Below are 17,731 nucleotides of genomic sequence, written 5' to 3'. Positions count from 1 at the left end.
CAAGAACTCTCGAATCCGAGCTCAAATGGCCCTTCAAATCCCAATTTAAAATTTCAAAATCAAGCCCTAGTTCTTCCCATTTTAGCCAAGTTTCCATGAATTTCAAGGTTAATTCCACAATTAATCACGTGTTTAGTTCATAGGACTTACCTCCAAACAATCCTCTTCGAAACCCTCTTCAATTTCTCCCAAATAGCTCTTAAGACGCTCAACGATGGAGGAAAATAACTTAGGCTCGCGGATGAGACATCATTAAAAACCCTTCTGCCAGCTGACATTTTACTCTATGCGAACGCGATGGCCCACTCGCGTTCGCGATGAACAAACATTTCTACTGACGAATTTACCCTTCGCGAACGCGGTATCCCACGCGCGAACTTGAAGCCCTGGGTCCCTAAACCTACGCGAACGCGTTCCTCAACCGCGAACGTGAAGAACAACTCACCACTGGACCTCAGCCCTTATACGCGAACGCGAAGACCTTCACGCGAACGCGATGCCTGATCTCCTAACCTTCCGCGATCGCGAGGCCTCAAATGTGAACGCGAAGGCTTAAATTCCTGGCCCTCAAATTCCTTCTACGCGTTCGCGACTCACCCTACGCGAACGCGAAGGGTTAAACCTCTGCAACACTGAACTGAAAAACCTGCAACTCCCAAATGCCAAAATTGGTCCGATTGACCATCCGGAACTCACCCGAGGTCCCCGGGACCTCAACTGAAAGCACCAACACATCCTAAAACATCACCCAAACTTGTTCCAATCCTCAAAACACCTCAAACAACACCAAAACCATCAATTCACATCGGGTTCAAGCCTAAGTTCTTCTAAAACTTTCAAAACACGCATTTGATCAAAAACCCAACCAAAACACCTCCGAATGACCTGAAATTTTACACACACATCCCAAATCACCTAACGAAGCTACAGAGACTCTCGGAATTCCATTCCGACCGTCGGATCAAAATCTCACCTATCAGCCGGAATTCGCCAAAATACTAACTTCGCCAATTCAAGCCTAATTCTACACCGGACCTCCAAAATCACTTCCGTTCACACTCCTAAGTCACAATCATCCCCCGAAGCTAACCAAAATCATCAGAATCCATATCCGAGCCCTCTAACACATAAGTCAACATCCGGTTGATTTTTCCAAACTAAGCCTTCCTTAATGAGACTAAGTGTCTCATTTCCTTCAAAGATCAATCCAAGCCAACTCGATCACACAAGACTCTGATAATGAAGCATAAAGAAGCAGAAAATGGGGGAAATGGAGCGGTACTCATAAGACGACGGGTCGGGTCGTCACATCCTCCCCAACTTAAACAAACGCTCGCCCTCGAGCGTACCCAGAGTTGTTCTAGAAGCCAACCAATAGCTGAATAACTTTACCATGCATATACCCGGGGGTGATCCCACGTCACCCTATCTCATATGGGTCCAATAACACATTTTTAACCAAGATCACACAATCCAGTCTAGCCCATAAATCATAGAACCACATTTCACTTTCCGAAATCATACACAAGATCAAAACCTCACATCTATATTCAGAATAAATCCGAACCAGCTGTAACAACCCATACCTGCAACCTCAGCTGCAATCATATGATACACCACATAACTCAAACACTCGAAATGATAACTTCTATTCACAGTAGCTGCACACAACAGCCAAATACCGGTAGAAACCTCTTATCAACTAAAGTCTCATTCCAACACTTCCATATACTGCCAATGATAAATGAAACACGCAATAAATCATAACCATCTCTCAGATCGGTCAGGTTACTTCTCCTTGGCAAGGACCATAGCAAATTTTTGAACCGAACCTCGATGTTATCCTTCCAACAAGCTGAAATCAATTCCGTTCGTATTCATTAATGACCCCAACGATCACCTCAAATCCGACATACCACTCTGGTGACATGACACATCAATACAGGCCTAAGCCACAACTTGCTTAATTCGCGCACCAATAAGAAACGGTCTGAACATACTCAAATCATGAAATTGACCCAAACAAAAGAGCTGTACCTCAAGCTCATCAGTACCATCACAACACAAAGTTGAGACCCCGAAAGGTCATATCTCCACGTAGCCTCGCTACAATGCGCGATCCTATCCAAACACTGATACACATGAAACACCTCAAGTCACTATGATCAAAATCCACAACCATGCCCGATTGATGTTTGGAACCAAAGCAAATCATTACACCCGCGGTGAAACAAGTAACATACACCACGCAAACCCGATAGAACATAACCGGTACGTCATTCACCGAGCGACTCCCAATTACTCTTCCGCTCGACTTCCACTATGAATTCCCAATATAACCGCACCACATGTTCCTATAACCAACAAATCATAACGTCTCACAACACAGGAATGCAACTCACGGATCTCTCCAGATCACTAACAAGCTCAATAAAGATCGAATCAACCTATCCCTCAACAATACAATTCGGGGCCAACCAAGCCAACTCAAGTTAGATCACACACCCACATTGGCCTGCCAACGAACTCATCATCAAGGAAGCCTGAAGCTGCTCCTTCCACTATTACAACTCCTGCCGGAGCCATACGATACGGTGCCCCGCACCAAATCAATACCGAAATCCACAACCTCGCCCGGCGACATGCCCGGCCACAAGAAATGCATCCGAAAAGTCCCTCAACACCGGAACTGAATCAATGGTAGAAACCCCTGCACTGACATCCATCACGAAGGCCCAATTAAGAAAAGCAATCCTCCCCAGCCGTCCGCTGGTCTTGAAATATAATCCACTCTGCTAGAACATAGTCCGACGCACCTCGCCACTCAATCCGTGGCGTTTTCCGGCATAGCCCATAGCGCAATAGTATAGAATAACCCAACACTGAGACAACCAGTCTACACCCCAATATCATATCCAAAATCTAACATACCAAGCAAAGAAAGATCCACTCGGGCCTCCAAATCCCGGTAGTCACTAAACAGTGTCGATGCACACGATCTACGTCCACAACATAGCCTGGATAAGAGAACTTCCAGTCTCCAATTCCATGTAGCACACAAGTCACCATACCTGATCCCAAATTCCGCCGTCCGAATACATATCAAGAACTTAAATACCCCAACTTTCCACGATAGATACTCTAAAATTTCCCTGTGCCACCAAGCAATCCCGATTATCACCAGTCGCTCCAACAAGAAAGCGCCGCAATACTACCGAAGTATCATCAGTTTAATCACATTACCCTTTTTCTGAGACATATACTCTCGTCAAATCACTTCCAGTTAGCAGTACCATTTCCTAGATTATCTGAGGCTACCCGTTGCCTAAGGGTTTTATGAACTTCCTTTTAGAACTGAACTGTAACCTAGCACACGCAAATCTCGATCCCCCCACTACATACCACATGTACCATACCATCCTAGTATAACACGAGAACTTCATCTCCCTTCCGAGCCACAGAAATCTACGTACTCAACTAGTCAAGAACTTTTCATTGATCCCATCTAGAAGAAAAGTCACTACACATACCATGCTCCGCATGCCCATAGAAAATATACATCTCCAAACCGCGGTAAAGACCATCAAGAACTCTCTGAATTCCCTTTGCACAAATCAGACCTGCCAGGACTGAATCTTTCTAACTCGACCAAGCTAAGCAAGCCATCAAAACCCTAGAGCATTGCTGCAAAATACTTGTAAGGGCTCATTACCTCGAACACATACAAAGAATTAATTATATCCTTACCATACCGATTCGGTCTACTATCAAGTTATTCCTTCTATCTAGTTTCCCCTTCTGATTCATCATCAACTTGATATTCCCTCTTGTTGTAGCACCTCAATGCCTCAACCCAGGCTTACCACACGAGACCCAAGCATAAGACCACACCGCCTAAGACCCATAAGCCACTGAATACTCTCTCAAATATTCCCAGAAACACCATATTCCAGAATACTTTACTCTGAAGAACTTCCTGCGAATCTAAATCCGTTACCTTTACTTTCCTAATACTGATACATAGAATCCCATAATTAACATAAAAATACCACATACACAACCTCAAGATACCCGATTGTTCCCTGTAGAATCTTGAACAAATTAGAACCATTCTCGAAAGTCATTCACTCTTTATTCAACTGCAACTTACCTGACCTAACGAACAGAACCACCCGTGCCTCATTGGAACTCCGATACCGCAAAATGAAATCCTCATCCCAGTATAACCAAGCAACTTCCTGCTCTATGCGCCGAGCATTCTTTACCAACAACACTCTAGACATTTCGTGATTCTCATACCTTATGAAGCATAATATAACCTTTGTCAAAATTTTCCTTTACTCTAGCCATAGCTAATTCACTCGCATGCCCCAAACTGGAACCAACATAGCACCGCAATCAACTGCTCACAGCAGACTCCCCCACTTGGCTCGAAGCCATAGATCAAGATACGCTCAATAACTTATAACACTTTTACTCTATTGATGCCGCAATACCATAGCGAGATTAAACTCAAATCGTTTATAAGTTTGTGAAAACACAGATCATCTAGTACTGTAAATCTTCTACAAATCTCGCATTCATCCCCGCAACAGTTAAGCCCACTCTCTTAAGCGACCCAAAATTTCAAATTGCAACACGCACTTTTCAATTACACATGAGATCTTCTAACATACACATAGGGATCACACCACTTCAGATCACTCCGCAGGAGATAACCCACCTGTTTTGCCTCAATATAACATTTCTATATACCTTCCACCGTCATAAACTGTCCGCAGTCACTTAGTCTTCCTGAGTCTGAACTCATACCGCAACATAAAATTTACTTCACTCCCAACTAGGAGACACGAAAAGATTCTTCACGCGCCCATAACTCGGGCTACACATCAAATCACAATAGAAATCGAACACTTAATAGTTCATCCATTATCCAGCAGACTTCCTCGTCACTACCAAGTCATATAGATACATCTCGCAGTACTAACATGCTCATCTCATAGCTATCCAACCGCCATTCCCGCTAATAGGGACAATACCGAACATATAAGTTCAAAACATTTGCTCACACAATCAGCACCTCGGTGCTAGCCATAGGCAAAGATTCGGCCTCAAGCCCTCCAGACTGGCCCAACATATACTCACGGAGATTACATCTCGCCCCTCGATCAGGGAATCACAAGCCATCAAGGCACATCAGATACCGAGCGCTCATACGCGCATACGAACGCGTGGAAGGAATTTCAAGAGTTTCTTTTCAAGCTGAATCAAGGACGCACGATAAGAATTCAAGAATGTGAAGTTTTCCTAAAGGTTCTGCAGCCTCTCGAGGATAAATACAGACGTCTCTGTACCGATCCGCGAGACTCTACTAAACCTGCTTATGACTCGTGAGACCTAGTAACCTAGGCTCTGATACCAACTTGTCACGACCCAAACCCCGCTCTGGTCGTGATGGCGCCTCTCGTGAAGACAACGCCAGCCAGACCATCACAAAACACCTCTTTTAAGAAATTAAACAATTCACAAGCAGTTTCAATATGATTTAATAATATTAATTAGCGGAAATGCAACCCAACACAGCCCTAATCGGGGTGTCACAAGTCACGAGCATCTATCAGAATGTAAATCCACTACAAGGTCTCTAATATACAAAACCGGAATAACGAACAAAAGAGAGGAAAATGGTGCTGCGAACGCTGACAGACACCTCCTTAACTCATATAACTCTGCCTCTGATCAGCCAAAACCCGCTACCGGGTGAATAGATACCTGCATCTGCACACGAGGTGCAGGGAGTAAAGTGAGTACTCCAACTCAGTGAGTAATAAGGGTAAATAACAACTGAGCAGTAAGAAATCACGTAAAGCAAACCATCATGCTATATAGGAGCTGTGTAAAACCCTTTGAGAAAAAGTAGTGCAGCTGTGAAATCTTTAGAAATATCTTAGCTCAGTTTAAAACCCCTTTTAAAAATGACTTTTTCGGCGGTTACGCAAATGAATGCAAAACGAATAGTGCAGATAAGCGCAGAATTTCGCCCCTTGGGCACAACACTCAGTTATCAGATACTGCCAGAATATCAGGTAAATACTGCAAGAAGTAGCACAAACAACAGATAATGACAGACAAAAGGAGTAAAGTAAACACACAGAACAGTACTAGTACTGCTGCGGCGTACAGCCCGCTCCACATATTGCTGCGGCATGCAGCCCGATCCGTTTATCGTCGACGACGCTCACTAGGGGTGTGCAGACTTCGGGAGGGGCCCCTTATGGCCCAAGCACAATATCAAGCCATCTCGTGGCATCAAATCTAGGCCCTCGGGCTCATATCAGTATCAGTATAACACTGCTGCGGCGTGCAGCCCGATCCAAAAGTATCCTCACAATACAGGCCCTCAGCCTTACTCAGTTAACAAAATCACATAAACCACTCGGGCAACAGTAAAGCATGATGCTCAGCCCAAAATATTTAGAGAAATATCATTTCGAGTGTTTAAGGCATAATGAACTTGGCCGAGTTTTAAAACAGTGGAAAAATACATGACTGAGTTGAAATATATAATTAAAACAGTGAGGAATTATCAACAACAATCCCCGAAGGGTTCAAATAGCTGGCACGAAGCCCAAATATGGCAATCAGCCCAATTTATGATGATAACAAGTAAATTTCAGTCAAATACGCGGTAAATTCATCAATCAGGACGGACCAAGTCACAATCCCCAACGGTGCTCTAACCCACGCTCGCTATCCGGCGTGTAAGTCACCTCAGTATAGCACTACGATGTGCAATCCGGGGTTTCAAACCCTCAGGATATCATTTACAATTATTACTCACCTCAAACCGGCGAAATCTCTAGCTCGCGACGCCTTTGCCCCTCAAATCGGCCTCCACGCGCGTTGATTCTATCCAAAAACAGAGCGAATACATCACAATATGCTAAGGGAACAAAGCCCAAGCGAGAACAATCAATAACGAGCATAAATCCCGAAATTACCAAAACCCGAGCCCCGGGCCCACTTCTCGAAACTCAGAAATTTTCACATCAACGGGCTCCTTAACTCGCCACGAGTCTATACATACCAAGAACTCTCAAATGCGAGCTCAAATGGCCCTTCAAATCCCAATTTAAAATTTCAAAAACTCAAGCCCTAGTTCTTCCCATTTTAGCCAAGTTTCCATGAATTTCAAGGTTAATTCCACAATTAAATCACGTTTTTAGTTCATAGGACTTACCTCCAATCAATCCTCTTCGAAACCCTCTTCAATTTCTCCCAAATAGCTCTCAAGATGCTCAACAATGGAGGAAAATAACTTAGGCTCGCGGATGAGACATCATTTAAAACCCTTCTGCCAGCTGACATTTTACTCTATGCGAACGCGAGGGCCCACTCGCGTTCGCGATGAACAAACTTTTCCACTGACCAATTTACCCTTCGCAAACGCGGTATCCCACATGCGAACGCAAAGCCCTGGGTCCCTAAACCTACGCGAACGTGTCCCTCAACCGCGAACGCGAAGAACAACTCACCACTAGACCTTAGCCCTTATACACGAACGCGAAGACCTTCACGCGAATGCGATGCCTGATCTCCTAACCTTCCGCGATCACGAGGCCTCAAACGCGAACGCGAAGGCCTAAATTCCTGGCCCTCAAATTCCTTCTACGCGTTCGCGACTCACCCTACGCGAACGAGAAGGGTTAAACCTCTGCAACTCCCAAATGCCAAAATTGGTCCGATTGACCATCCGGAACTCACCCGAGGCCCCCGGGACCTCAACCGAAAGCACCAACACATCCTAAAACATCACCCAAACTTGTTCCAATCCTCAAAACACCTCAAACAACACCAAAACCATCAATTCACATCGAATTCAAGCCTAAGTTCTTCTAAAACTTCCGAAACACGCATTTGATCAAAAACCCAACCAAAACACCTCCAAATGACCTGAAATTTTACACACACATCCCAAATCACCTAACGAAGCTACAGAAACTCTCGGAATTCCATTCCGACCCTCGGATCAAAATCTCACCTATCAACCGGAATTCGTCAAAATACTAACTTCGCCAATTCAAGCCTAATTCTACACCGGACCTCCAAAATCACTTCCGATCACACTCCTAAGTCACAAGTCATCCCCCAAAGCTAACCGAATCATCGGAATCCATATCCGAGCCCTCTAACACATAAGTCAACATCCGGTTGACTTTTCCAAACTAAGCCTTCCTTAAAGAGACTAAGTGTCTCATTTCCTTCAAAAATCAATCCAAGCCAACTCGATCACACAAGACACTGATAATGAAGCATAAAGAAGCAGAAAAATGGGGGAAACGGAGCGGTACTCATGAGACGACGGGTCGAGTCGTCACATTCGGTTCATGGCATAAGGGATTATAATCCTCGGATAAGATGGGATAAACTTATCCCGCGTTTGGTAGGATTTTTATTCTAGAATGAGCAATCTAGGATTGTTTATTTCATAATTGCGGTATAGTTTTTATCCCACACTCCATATGGGATAACAATCTCGGGATTACTAATCAAAATGTCATATTTGTCTCCTTTTTCGAAGTTGTCCAAAGTTTCTTAAGAAAGTTTAAGGTTAAAATTGAAAGTTAAAATTTATTCATTTTTTTTTATTTTAACCGAACACTTATTTTATATTACGCCCTTATATTTTACTTCTATTGAATTAATTATTAGACATTTACCAATCAGGATTGGATATACTTGTCAAATTTTGGTACACGTGAACTCATGGTCTCTCCGACAAATTCGAATTTTATATATATATTTTCTAAAATTGATGTAATATTATCTATTCGTACTCATGCTCCAATAAGTCTGAATAGTGGATTTGGTTGAATGATCATGAGTTATTTTCCTAAAAAAATAGGTACCAATTCTCACTTAATAATTTCTTTATTCTTCTTTTTACAATGATGCACCCATGTTCTAGAAATTCTAGATTCGTCTGTGTATAACATTGTATAAGCTGTTATTTATTATTTAATCCACATATTATAATTTCAAAATTATTATTTTATGTACAACTTATTCGCAAACCAAATGACTAAAAGTGCGTTCTTTACGTGTATGGAAAACGAGCCACCCCGATATCGTGAAATTCAGTTAGGCCATCAACGAACTACCAAATAACACCTGCAATTCACATACCATTTTCAAACATAGAAACCAATAGATATGTTTTTCCTTTGTATCTTTTCGGGCCATAACACATAGTGGTGCTCCAATATTCATTTTCCAAATTATTTGAAAAAGAGAGAGACAACATCAGAATTTTCCATTTATTCACTTGTACTATATATATGATTAGACCTAAGCCTAATATACAAAGCAGTTGATTCCTTACTCCTACACGTGGAAAAGAAGCACGGAGGAATAGCCAAAACGTTGATTCCTTGTTGGACGGAGCTTATATTAACATTAGAAAAATATATGGCTAGTGGGATGTGATACTTAATTTTACTTGTGTAATACTAAGATCCTAGATTATAATATATATTATGAGCTGCATTCAGTTAAGCGTAATAGAATATTGGTTACCTACAAAATGGGAATCAGCGAACTACAAATTTTCACTATAAATAGACGTGAAAACTTATCTTTATGGAAAGAAGAAGAAATAAAAACGATTAAGAAAGAAATGGAAGTTAAGGCAATGAAGAAGAGTGAAGCTATGATAGTAATGGTGGCTATGGCAATTGTGCTCTTAATTTGGGCTCCAAAGATTGTAGAGAGTGCTTTTGGGATTGATATAAATCCATGCACAGTGCCACAATGTGTAGCTGCATGCAAGAAAGCCTTGAATGTCAAGTACCAAAGTGCAACTTGTGCCACTGGCCCTAGAGGAAAATACTGCATCTGTTTGGGGTAAATGGTAATACATACTATTACCATTTATTTAATACAGCGGTGAAAATAGTACTGTCATATCAAATGGAACAGAGGAAGTAATGTTTAGAATAAGGTTCCTTCTTCTATTCCACTTCTCTTGGTATTGCATGAGAGAAGTAAGGCATGTTGTTGGGTTTTTCTACTGTAATATTAAGTCGGTCACTATTACTGGGTGTATGAGTGTAATCAATGACTATTTCAATACTATGTCTTGTATTTTAATTTCTAGTTCCTTGTTTGATGCGTCACTGTTTCCGGTAGATGACACTAGTCTCGTATTCCTTGTTCTTGGTTATTACATGTTTTGCTATTTGCTTCCGCTGCCTTTTACCTTATTATATTGTTGCTAGTATTTGGTTATTGCTTTCTTCTACTGTTCTTGAGATGAGGGTCTATTGGAAACGGGGTCTCTCCACCTTCATAGGGTGAAGGTAAGGTCTGCGTACATAACCCTCCACATACCCTACTTGTAGGATTTCACTGAATTTGTTGGTGCTCGTCTTTGTTCAGAATGTTGGCAACAAGTGCTTCTGCTCATTTTATTTTGTTGATCTCATTTTTATTACATTTTCTTGATATTTTTGTCAGTTACAATTACTCTATTGGTATTAGACATATGTCCCCCATCGTACATATACAATGAAGAATATAAATAAATATGGGTATAAATGAAAAAAGAAAAAGAAAAATCCCTAATGTAAAAATCAAGCTGAAATTTAGCGCGACCAATTATTCAAAAGAAAATATTTCAGCTTCTTAGCAAGTTATTCTATGCTTTTCGGATATTGGCTTCTGCATTTTAACTATATGAGAAAACATTTCTTATACTCCTTTTCGTAAAAATAATTCACATAATAAGCATTTCTATCAATGCTCTGAAAAAAATATCATTGTTTTTCGACCTTGATCCAAAGCAACAGAGATAACCTTCCAATTTTTCAAATTAATTAATATTACACACTTGAAATACATTTGTAGTTCTTCAAAAGTCTTTCCATGATTAAACTAGTAATAAGTTAGGATATAGTTAGTTACAATGAAATTTAGGAAAAGCAGCACAGTTCAACTGAACAGCAAATGGATCTTTGTTTGTTAATCGGGCACATGACAATCATCATAAGGAGAATATCTGAAGAAGGAAACTAATGGTGAGTCTCTACAATATCATGGTATATGATATTGCAAAAAACATCAAGCTATGCTGCTACTTTGAGATTTGGCAGAAGCATGATCACTCCATCTAGATACCCCCGCGCTAAATATCTTCTGCAAGATGTCCATTCTTTCCGTAACTAAAGACTCTTCTAAATCCTTCATTTGCGCATGCTGCTGCTCCATCATCAGGTTCAGAGCTTCGACATGTTTCATTTTACGTTGCAACTTCTTCACCTGCATGTAATTGAAAGACACATAAGCCACGCCAATCAAAGATATTGAGAGAAGAACCAAAGTACCATGAACTTAAGAAGCTAGAAAATCAGAAGCATGTACAGAAGCAGAAGATAATAAAGCAAGAGTGTTTTAGACTATATTCTTCTTCATTTTTTGAAAAGGGTTCTTTCATTTTTCTTTTTTTTTTCGCCGAAAATTGTTCTGAACCATAAACTTACCTGTGCTTCGACTAAAGTAGAAACCTGATATTCTACTTCTCTCTCTTCCTGATCAGCCAACAATTTGGCATGAGCAGCAGCAGCACCGAGAGCAGTTGCAGTTGCGGCCCTCATTCGTAAAGTTAGAGGTATAGTATTCCTTTGGGAGACTGCCACCTCTGTTTCTGCAAGACAACGTAACCAGAAAATTGATAAAAAAGAGAACATAACCATGTTAGTACATGACTGACAAGTTGCGACCATGAACCAACTTTTAGCAGTTGCGCTCCAGTCTGAATGGAAATTAAAGAGACAAAAATGATAACTATCACGGGGTAAATACCTGAGCTGGCAGGCTTTTCCTCCCCTTTAGCACTTTGATCTTGACTCCCTCTGGGAATATGACAATACAATATCATATAAACGTAAATTTAGAACACTGTAATGATTATTTAGCCAACATGTAATGAAATCAAGATACAAACATTAAAATGCCGAATATACATGCATGATGAGGAATTCAACAAAATTAACTGCAGAGACTGAAACAAATGTTGAGCAACAAGCTGATAGTTACATACTCCCTGTATTCCATATTATTTTTCACCTTTCACTTTCTTAAAGAATTGAAGAGAAGAGGAATGTCTTAAGGTACCTTTCGGAATTACCCTCTATGAATAAGTATTAAGGTAAGCCAAATTTTTTTCACGTGTTCTAAATTGCTAACATAGTGAATAGTACTTTTTGGAATAAAAAAGACCATTACTGGAAAGGAGATATAGAAAGACTGACATGAAAATGAATGGAGAGAGAATTTACTGTTCATCAAAAAAAAATGGAAGGAGAATTAGTTACCTCTCTGTCTCACTGATATCAGCAATTGATCCCAATCCATCATCAGCTTCATCAAAAATGTCCGTTGAACACTGGTTCTCGTAGCAAAGGGCGGTAACAGCAGCCTCAGCTGCAGATGCTGTGATATGTGGACCAACAGCACCAGAGATCCGAGCCACCTGAATAGTAAAGATCACCATTTTTTTACAAGACTAATAAACGTGGAAGTTGCAACAAAGCAAGACGACCTCAAGACCAAACGCCCGCCGCGTTTCAGTAATTTACTTATGAAACCCTAAAGCTACTTCTTTACACATCTTGGAATGTTTAGAACAATCAAAAGCCACATGTAGCATTTTTTCCTTCTTGGGCTTCCTATTATCCTGTGTTTCACGTTTCTTAAACTGCTTATTTGCTCGATATGCTTTCCACATACAATAGAACATATTTGATCAACTAGACACAATGGCAACAATGGTGAGTTGTTTACCTGTTTCATCAGGAAACTACTGGCTTCTGAAATTGGAGCCCTGCGTATTTTCTTGAGAGGAGGGGTTTCGTTTTCAGCATCTCCATTCTGTTGATGCTCCTGGTTCTGCTCATGAGATTGATTTCCAGGAGTTTCTCCAGACTCACTTATTGCACCTTGAGCTTGATCCACGCTGCTTACCTCACCATTTGTGTCCAAAAGTTTAATCTTTTTATGAATAGAACCAAGCATAAGATCCCCAAAAGGCAACTGTATAAGCTTTGAGATACAATCCAGTTTACTCTTTGTTTTGACATTTTGAGCAACAAGATCCCAGTCATCACCATGCTTCAGTACAGATTCTAATAGGAGTAAGGTTTCTGCTTCAGTCCATACAGCTTTGGAGTTCGCACCATCCATCAACTTGAACTCATCTGCCAATTTCTCCTTGTCATAATTACCACTTTTAAAGCACTTCTCGCATAAATTATAGCTTGCATTCTGGATAAAACCAAGAGAAAGAAATCAAGACAGCTGCTATTCTGAATATACCGATTTTCAAGCATCCTGTAGTTTTCCAACTACAAGTTATTTTTAATATTTTTCGGCAGCATTGGTAACATAAGTGTATACAAGAAAAATGCTACAGATCAACCTGGCAAACCATCATGCACCGACATATACATCTTGTTTATTAAACTATCTAAGACGGAAAATATCATAAGAAACTGACAAGCAAGCGCAAAACAAAGAAACATGGTCTATTTAGGGGTTCTCAGTACATTGATTTGAAGAGCCAGTGCCTTGTAAGTTGCTCTAAAATTTAGCAATCATCAATAAAGATAGTTCCATCAGAGAGTATTTTGCGTCTAGAGGTTAGAGCTTAATAGATCTCCTAACAACTTTTTTGTCTTTTGTTATATAAACAATTATGACAAGAGCCAAGAGTAACTTATAGAAAGAAAAAATAATCAAACTATACATTGCAGCTTATCTAAGTCCTACTAATAAGCATTTAGGTACTCATCCATATGAATATCACTCGCTTTGTCACTGGCCTTTCAATAAAGATTGAAACAGCTCTCTTACTAAACCCAAAACAGAAATAATACACACAACCAGTTACTAAGTCCACAGATACACACACAGTTTTTACAAAGACAAAGTGATCCACTACATCATGCTCAATTCCTGATCATCTAAATGTTGTACCAATATTGAGCTCAAAATGATAATTCTGGAACACCAAATTATGTTTCCATCCGCTCTATTGTGATTACTACATAGCAGTAACTAGAATTCAAAACAAATAAAAAACTAGCAAAGAATGAAGTCAAAGTACTCAAAAACACACAAAAATACCTTGATGTACTCATAATAACCTGAAGCACACTGTTCTTTGCAACTATCACACACTACACTTTCCTTCTTTTGTGGATCCATCAACTCCCCATAAACATCCGAATAGGATGCCAAAGGTGACGCCTTTACTACACTATCTGCCACATCAGCACTCCTCCCCCTGCCACCACCTCCGTCCCCGACCACCACCGGAGACGGAACCGGCACAAGGGGCTTCAAAGAATGAGGAGCTGCCACAACCCTAACCCCATGTGGGGCCCCTTCTTCAACCCTAATCCTCCACTTCTCATCCTCCTTATTATCCTCTTCCTCCGCAGCACCAATGCCCGCCGGCGCTATTTCAGCATTACTAGGGTCAAAATTGATCAAACCCCACTTCTCTAGAAAAGTAAATACCTTGTGGAGCACGCTTATATCGCCCACTAATGACTTCCGGACCTCCGTGAAAGTGAGCTTTCGGGTCGGATCCTCACGGTAGGAGGTAATAATGAAGTCCCTGTACTCTTTGTAAATCCTGGGTGTCCTTGTAATTGAACTGCCATCGAAAAATTCTCGTAATGACAGCCTCTCTACTTCGTGTATGCTTTGCCAAGAAAACCAACCTTTTTTTAATTCACACAACAATAAAAATGTATAAATTAGAGCTAATTTCAGAAAAATACAAAGAGAGAAGGGTTTGTGGGTTACTTACTTGTGTAACTAGGGATTGTATAAAGGTCGTGGTCAGGTTCGTCGGAGGGTTTTAGGTGATTAGGGTTTTGGGAGCGAGATGTATCCATTAGTTTGTAGTGCTAAAACCTCGGCATTCGTCGGGTCTAGTTGAGTCGCCCCGAAAGTGCAGGAGATTTACCTTTTCTCAATTCTTCAATCTAAGGATACTATAGAAACAAAAATGGGATTTTTACATTCCTATGCCACATAGGAAAACTTATTGCATAACTGTATACTAAATTATCATTTATATACCATAATTTAAAATATGGATATAATTAAATGAGACATAATTATAGGACCGTATATTCCCACGTTTCTCTTTCCTTTCAGCTCAACCCCCCTCCCCTCCCCACGTTTTACCTTCACCCGTAACCCCACCCCCCACGTTTTACCTTTACTCTTAACTCCCCCACGTTTAGCGTCTGTTTTCTTCTTTACAGAACAAAAGCTATCCACGTTCTTCATTATTCTCCATTTAAATTCACCAAATATTGAAGTTATCATTCTACAAAATTCGTTCACATCTTTAGTCAAGTTGAAGTTAAACCATGAAGAACATCAAATCTCCCAAAAAATACCTAAAAAATCTACAGTATGTGATATCCCCTCTTTCGATTTGGGTGTTTTAACACCAAAATCACCACAAAAACAAGTAAAATCTACACATGCAATGGAACCTACTACTCACAGTTCATCTCCTAGACAAATCCGTGCCGAGATGAGAACAAAGCAAATGCACGATGTAGATGCTGGAGGAAGTGATACACCAGGCGGCAAACAACTCAAAAGAAAGGGGAAAGAGGTATGTGTAGATGACGACGTTGCTGAAGATGTCCCTAAAATTCCAACAGTTAAAAAACCCAAGTTGTCTCCTGCTTCCTCAAAACAAAAAACGAAGAAACAGTCCAAAAAACTTCCAAAATTGGTTCAGAAAAAAAAATGGTGAAGGTAAACATTTATTATTTTCGTTTCCAGTTTTTTAGTTTTGTTTTGGATGTAAAAATCTCTGTTTTAAGTGTTTTGGTAAATTGTAGATTAGTTGTCTTAATTTTGTAGATTATTTGTAGTTGTGATTTTTTGTAGTTACTTTTTTCTTCCTGCATTTTTGTAGATAATGTTTATATCTGTAGATGTCTTGTAGTGTTTTGTAGTTATATGTGTGGATAGGCTGTATTTTTTTGAAGCAGATTTGTATGTATTTTTTCTTCCTGATTTGTTTTTAGCTATTTGTGTAGTGATTGTGTAGTTATATCGACCAACACCGTAGACGCTATGGAGCTCTCCTATGGGACTATGCTACAAAGAAGCAAGAAGATGGGTCAATCAGTGAAAGTGAGGTTACAGGCAGGCTAGCAAGGAGGAAGGGTGCTCCTGCTTTGAATGAGAAGACTAGAGTCCAAAGAAAGAAGAAATAGTGTCCTGTTTTCCTAGTTTAGTTGATGTCAATTTGTAGTTGAAGGAGAATACACTACTTTATGAACAGAATTTTTATGTTTTTATTGCAGCATACCTTTTTGTTTTGTTGTATTATCTTTCATTATTAGTTGTTCACTTGAATATAAATTGGTTGTTTACAGCACTGTATCTTCATTATATTAGACATGAGTATTTTGATGTTAGAATATAATTTTCCTACAAATAATCTTCAAAATATCTATATTTTGGAAACACTCAATGTAGTTATTGTATATAATTTTGTAGTTGTATATGTTCATAATTTTTATGAAATACCTTCAAGTTCTAGGTAATATTTGTATATAACTGTCAGTTGAAGTTAAATTATACAACAAACAGAAGAAATAAATACTTCAATCATAGAAATATATTATCCACAATTTATCTATAAATCATCTACAAATTATTACCAAGACTACAATTTAACTACATTTTACCTATATTTTACCTACAATATGGAAACACTTTACATTAAAGTTACTTTTTTAATACGTTTGCGTTGTATGAATGTTTCGTCCATTAAGGAGCATGTGTGTAATCGGTTGAAACTCCGTATCTTGAACATTGAGGAATCATTAATTGACGTTGCCTTGAAGTGCCATTTACAGTTTTCACCAACGCATACAAGCCAGTAGCTACAAAAAAATACAATATTTAATACAGATTATAAATGTAGATGCAACAAAAGGACTGTTTTAACATAAAGTAACATAAACTACAATTTAACTATAATTTATCTACAATGTTTAAAAAACACATATCTTGAGTAAAACACTGCTTTTAATGATCTTTTCTCCACAAATATCTCCATACCTTCTATGACTAGATCTTTTAACTCTGAACTGGAACTTGTGCATCACAGAAAAGTGCTTCATTGCAGCAGCTACAGTTTGCTTGTCCTGATACACTTGTCCTTCTTCAATAGCAGTTTGCGTAGATTCTGTTATTATTTCACTTTGATATTCCTCTATAGCTGGAGAGAATGGCATATCAAGTAACTTTAGGGATCCTGACGAACCTGCATCAAAATAAAGATAAACAGTGTCATTATAATTTTGTAGAATCTTTGTAGATAATTTGTAGATATAGTAAAAATTTTGTAGTCATCCATTTTAGGATGTCAGACATTGTAGTTAAATTGTACTATAACTGTTGCAATTTGTAGAAATTTGTGAAAACAATACTGCTTCGTATATAATTAAACTGATTTGTATTTTATTTGACTAGATTTTGTTCTAAACATAGATTGTAGTTTTATTTGAAGACAACATTTTGAAATCAACAATTTCTAATCATAGATTGTAGTTTATTTTGTCGTATAAATGTGTAACTTTGTAGATAATTTTGAAAACAACGTTACTTTATTCTTTTATTAAACTGA

The 17,731-nt window shown here is 39.4% G+C and overlaps 1 protein-coding gene across 2 annotated transcripts; it reads right to left on the bottom strand.

Annotated features, from left to right (window-relative positions):
• Positions 1 to 10,843: 10,843 nt before the first annotated feature.
• On the bottom strand, positions 10,844 to 15,063 carry LOC109205867 (SWI/SNF complex subunit SWI3A). 2 transcript variants are annotated; one of them, XM_019368626.1, is made up of 7 exons: positions 14,873 to 15,063; positions 14,182 to 14,783; positions 12,841 to 13,320; positions 12,372 to 12,529; positions 11,860 to 11,909; positions 11,538 to 11,701; positions 10,844 to 11,316 (listed from the first exon to the last, which is right to left on the bottom strand). In XM_019368626.1, exons 1-7 carry the CDS (start codon positions 14,958 to 14,960, stop codon positions 11,119 to 11,121), a joined length of 1,740 nt encoding a protein of 579 aa, XP_019224171.1. In that variant the 5' UTR covers positions 14,961 to 15,063; the 3' UTR covers positions 10,844 to 11,118. The 2 variants fall into 2 exon arrangements, with proteins under 2 accessions (XP_019224171.1, XP_019224172.1); XM_019368627.1 differs by having other exon boundaries at positions 11,538 to 11,695.
• Positions 15,064 to 17,731: the final 2,668 nt, after the last annotated feature.

The sequence above is a fragment of the Nicotiana attenuata genome, unplaced genomic scaffold (genome assembly GCF_001879085.1).
Source record: "Nicotiana attenuata strain UT unplaced genomic scaffold, NIATTr2, whole genome shotgun sequence".
NCBI lineage: Eukaryota > Viridiplantae > Streptophyta > Magnoliopsida > Solanales > Solanaceae > Nicotiana > Nicotiana attenuata.
Note: the sequence above shows the minus strand (reverse complement) of the source record. Positions and strands in the feature narration are given on the sequence as shown.

What these genes read in the sequence shown, in the direction of transcription:
- LOC109205867 (XM_019368626.1), bottom strand. Translation starts at nt 14,960, where the DNA reads ATGGATACATCTCGCTCCCAAAACCCTAATCACCTAAAACCCTCCGAC. An exon ending in GATATCAGTGAGACAGAGAG is followed by an intron (nt 11,910 to 12,371) that starts GTAACTAATTCT and finishes TCATATTCCCAG; the next exon opens with AGGGAGTCAAGATCAAAGTG. An exon ending in CTACTTTAGTCGAAGCACAG is followed by an intron (nt 11,317 to 11,537) that starts GTAAGTTTATGG and finishes AATTACATGCAG; the next exon opens with GTGAAGAAGTTGCAACGTAA.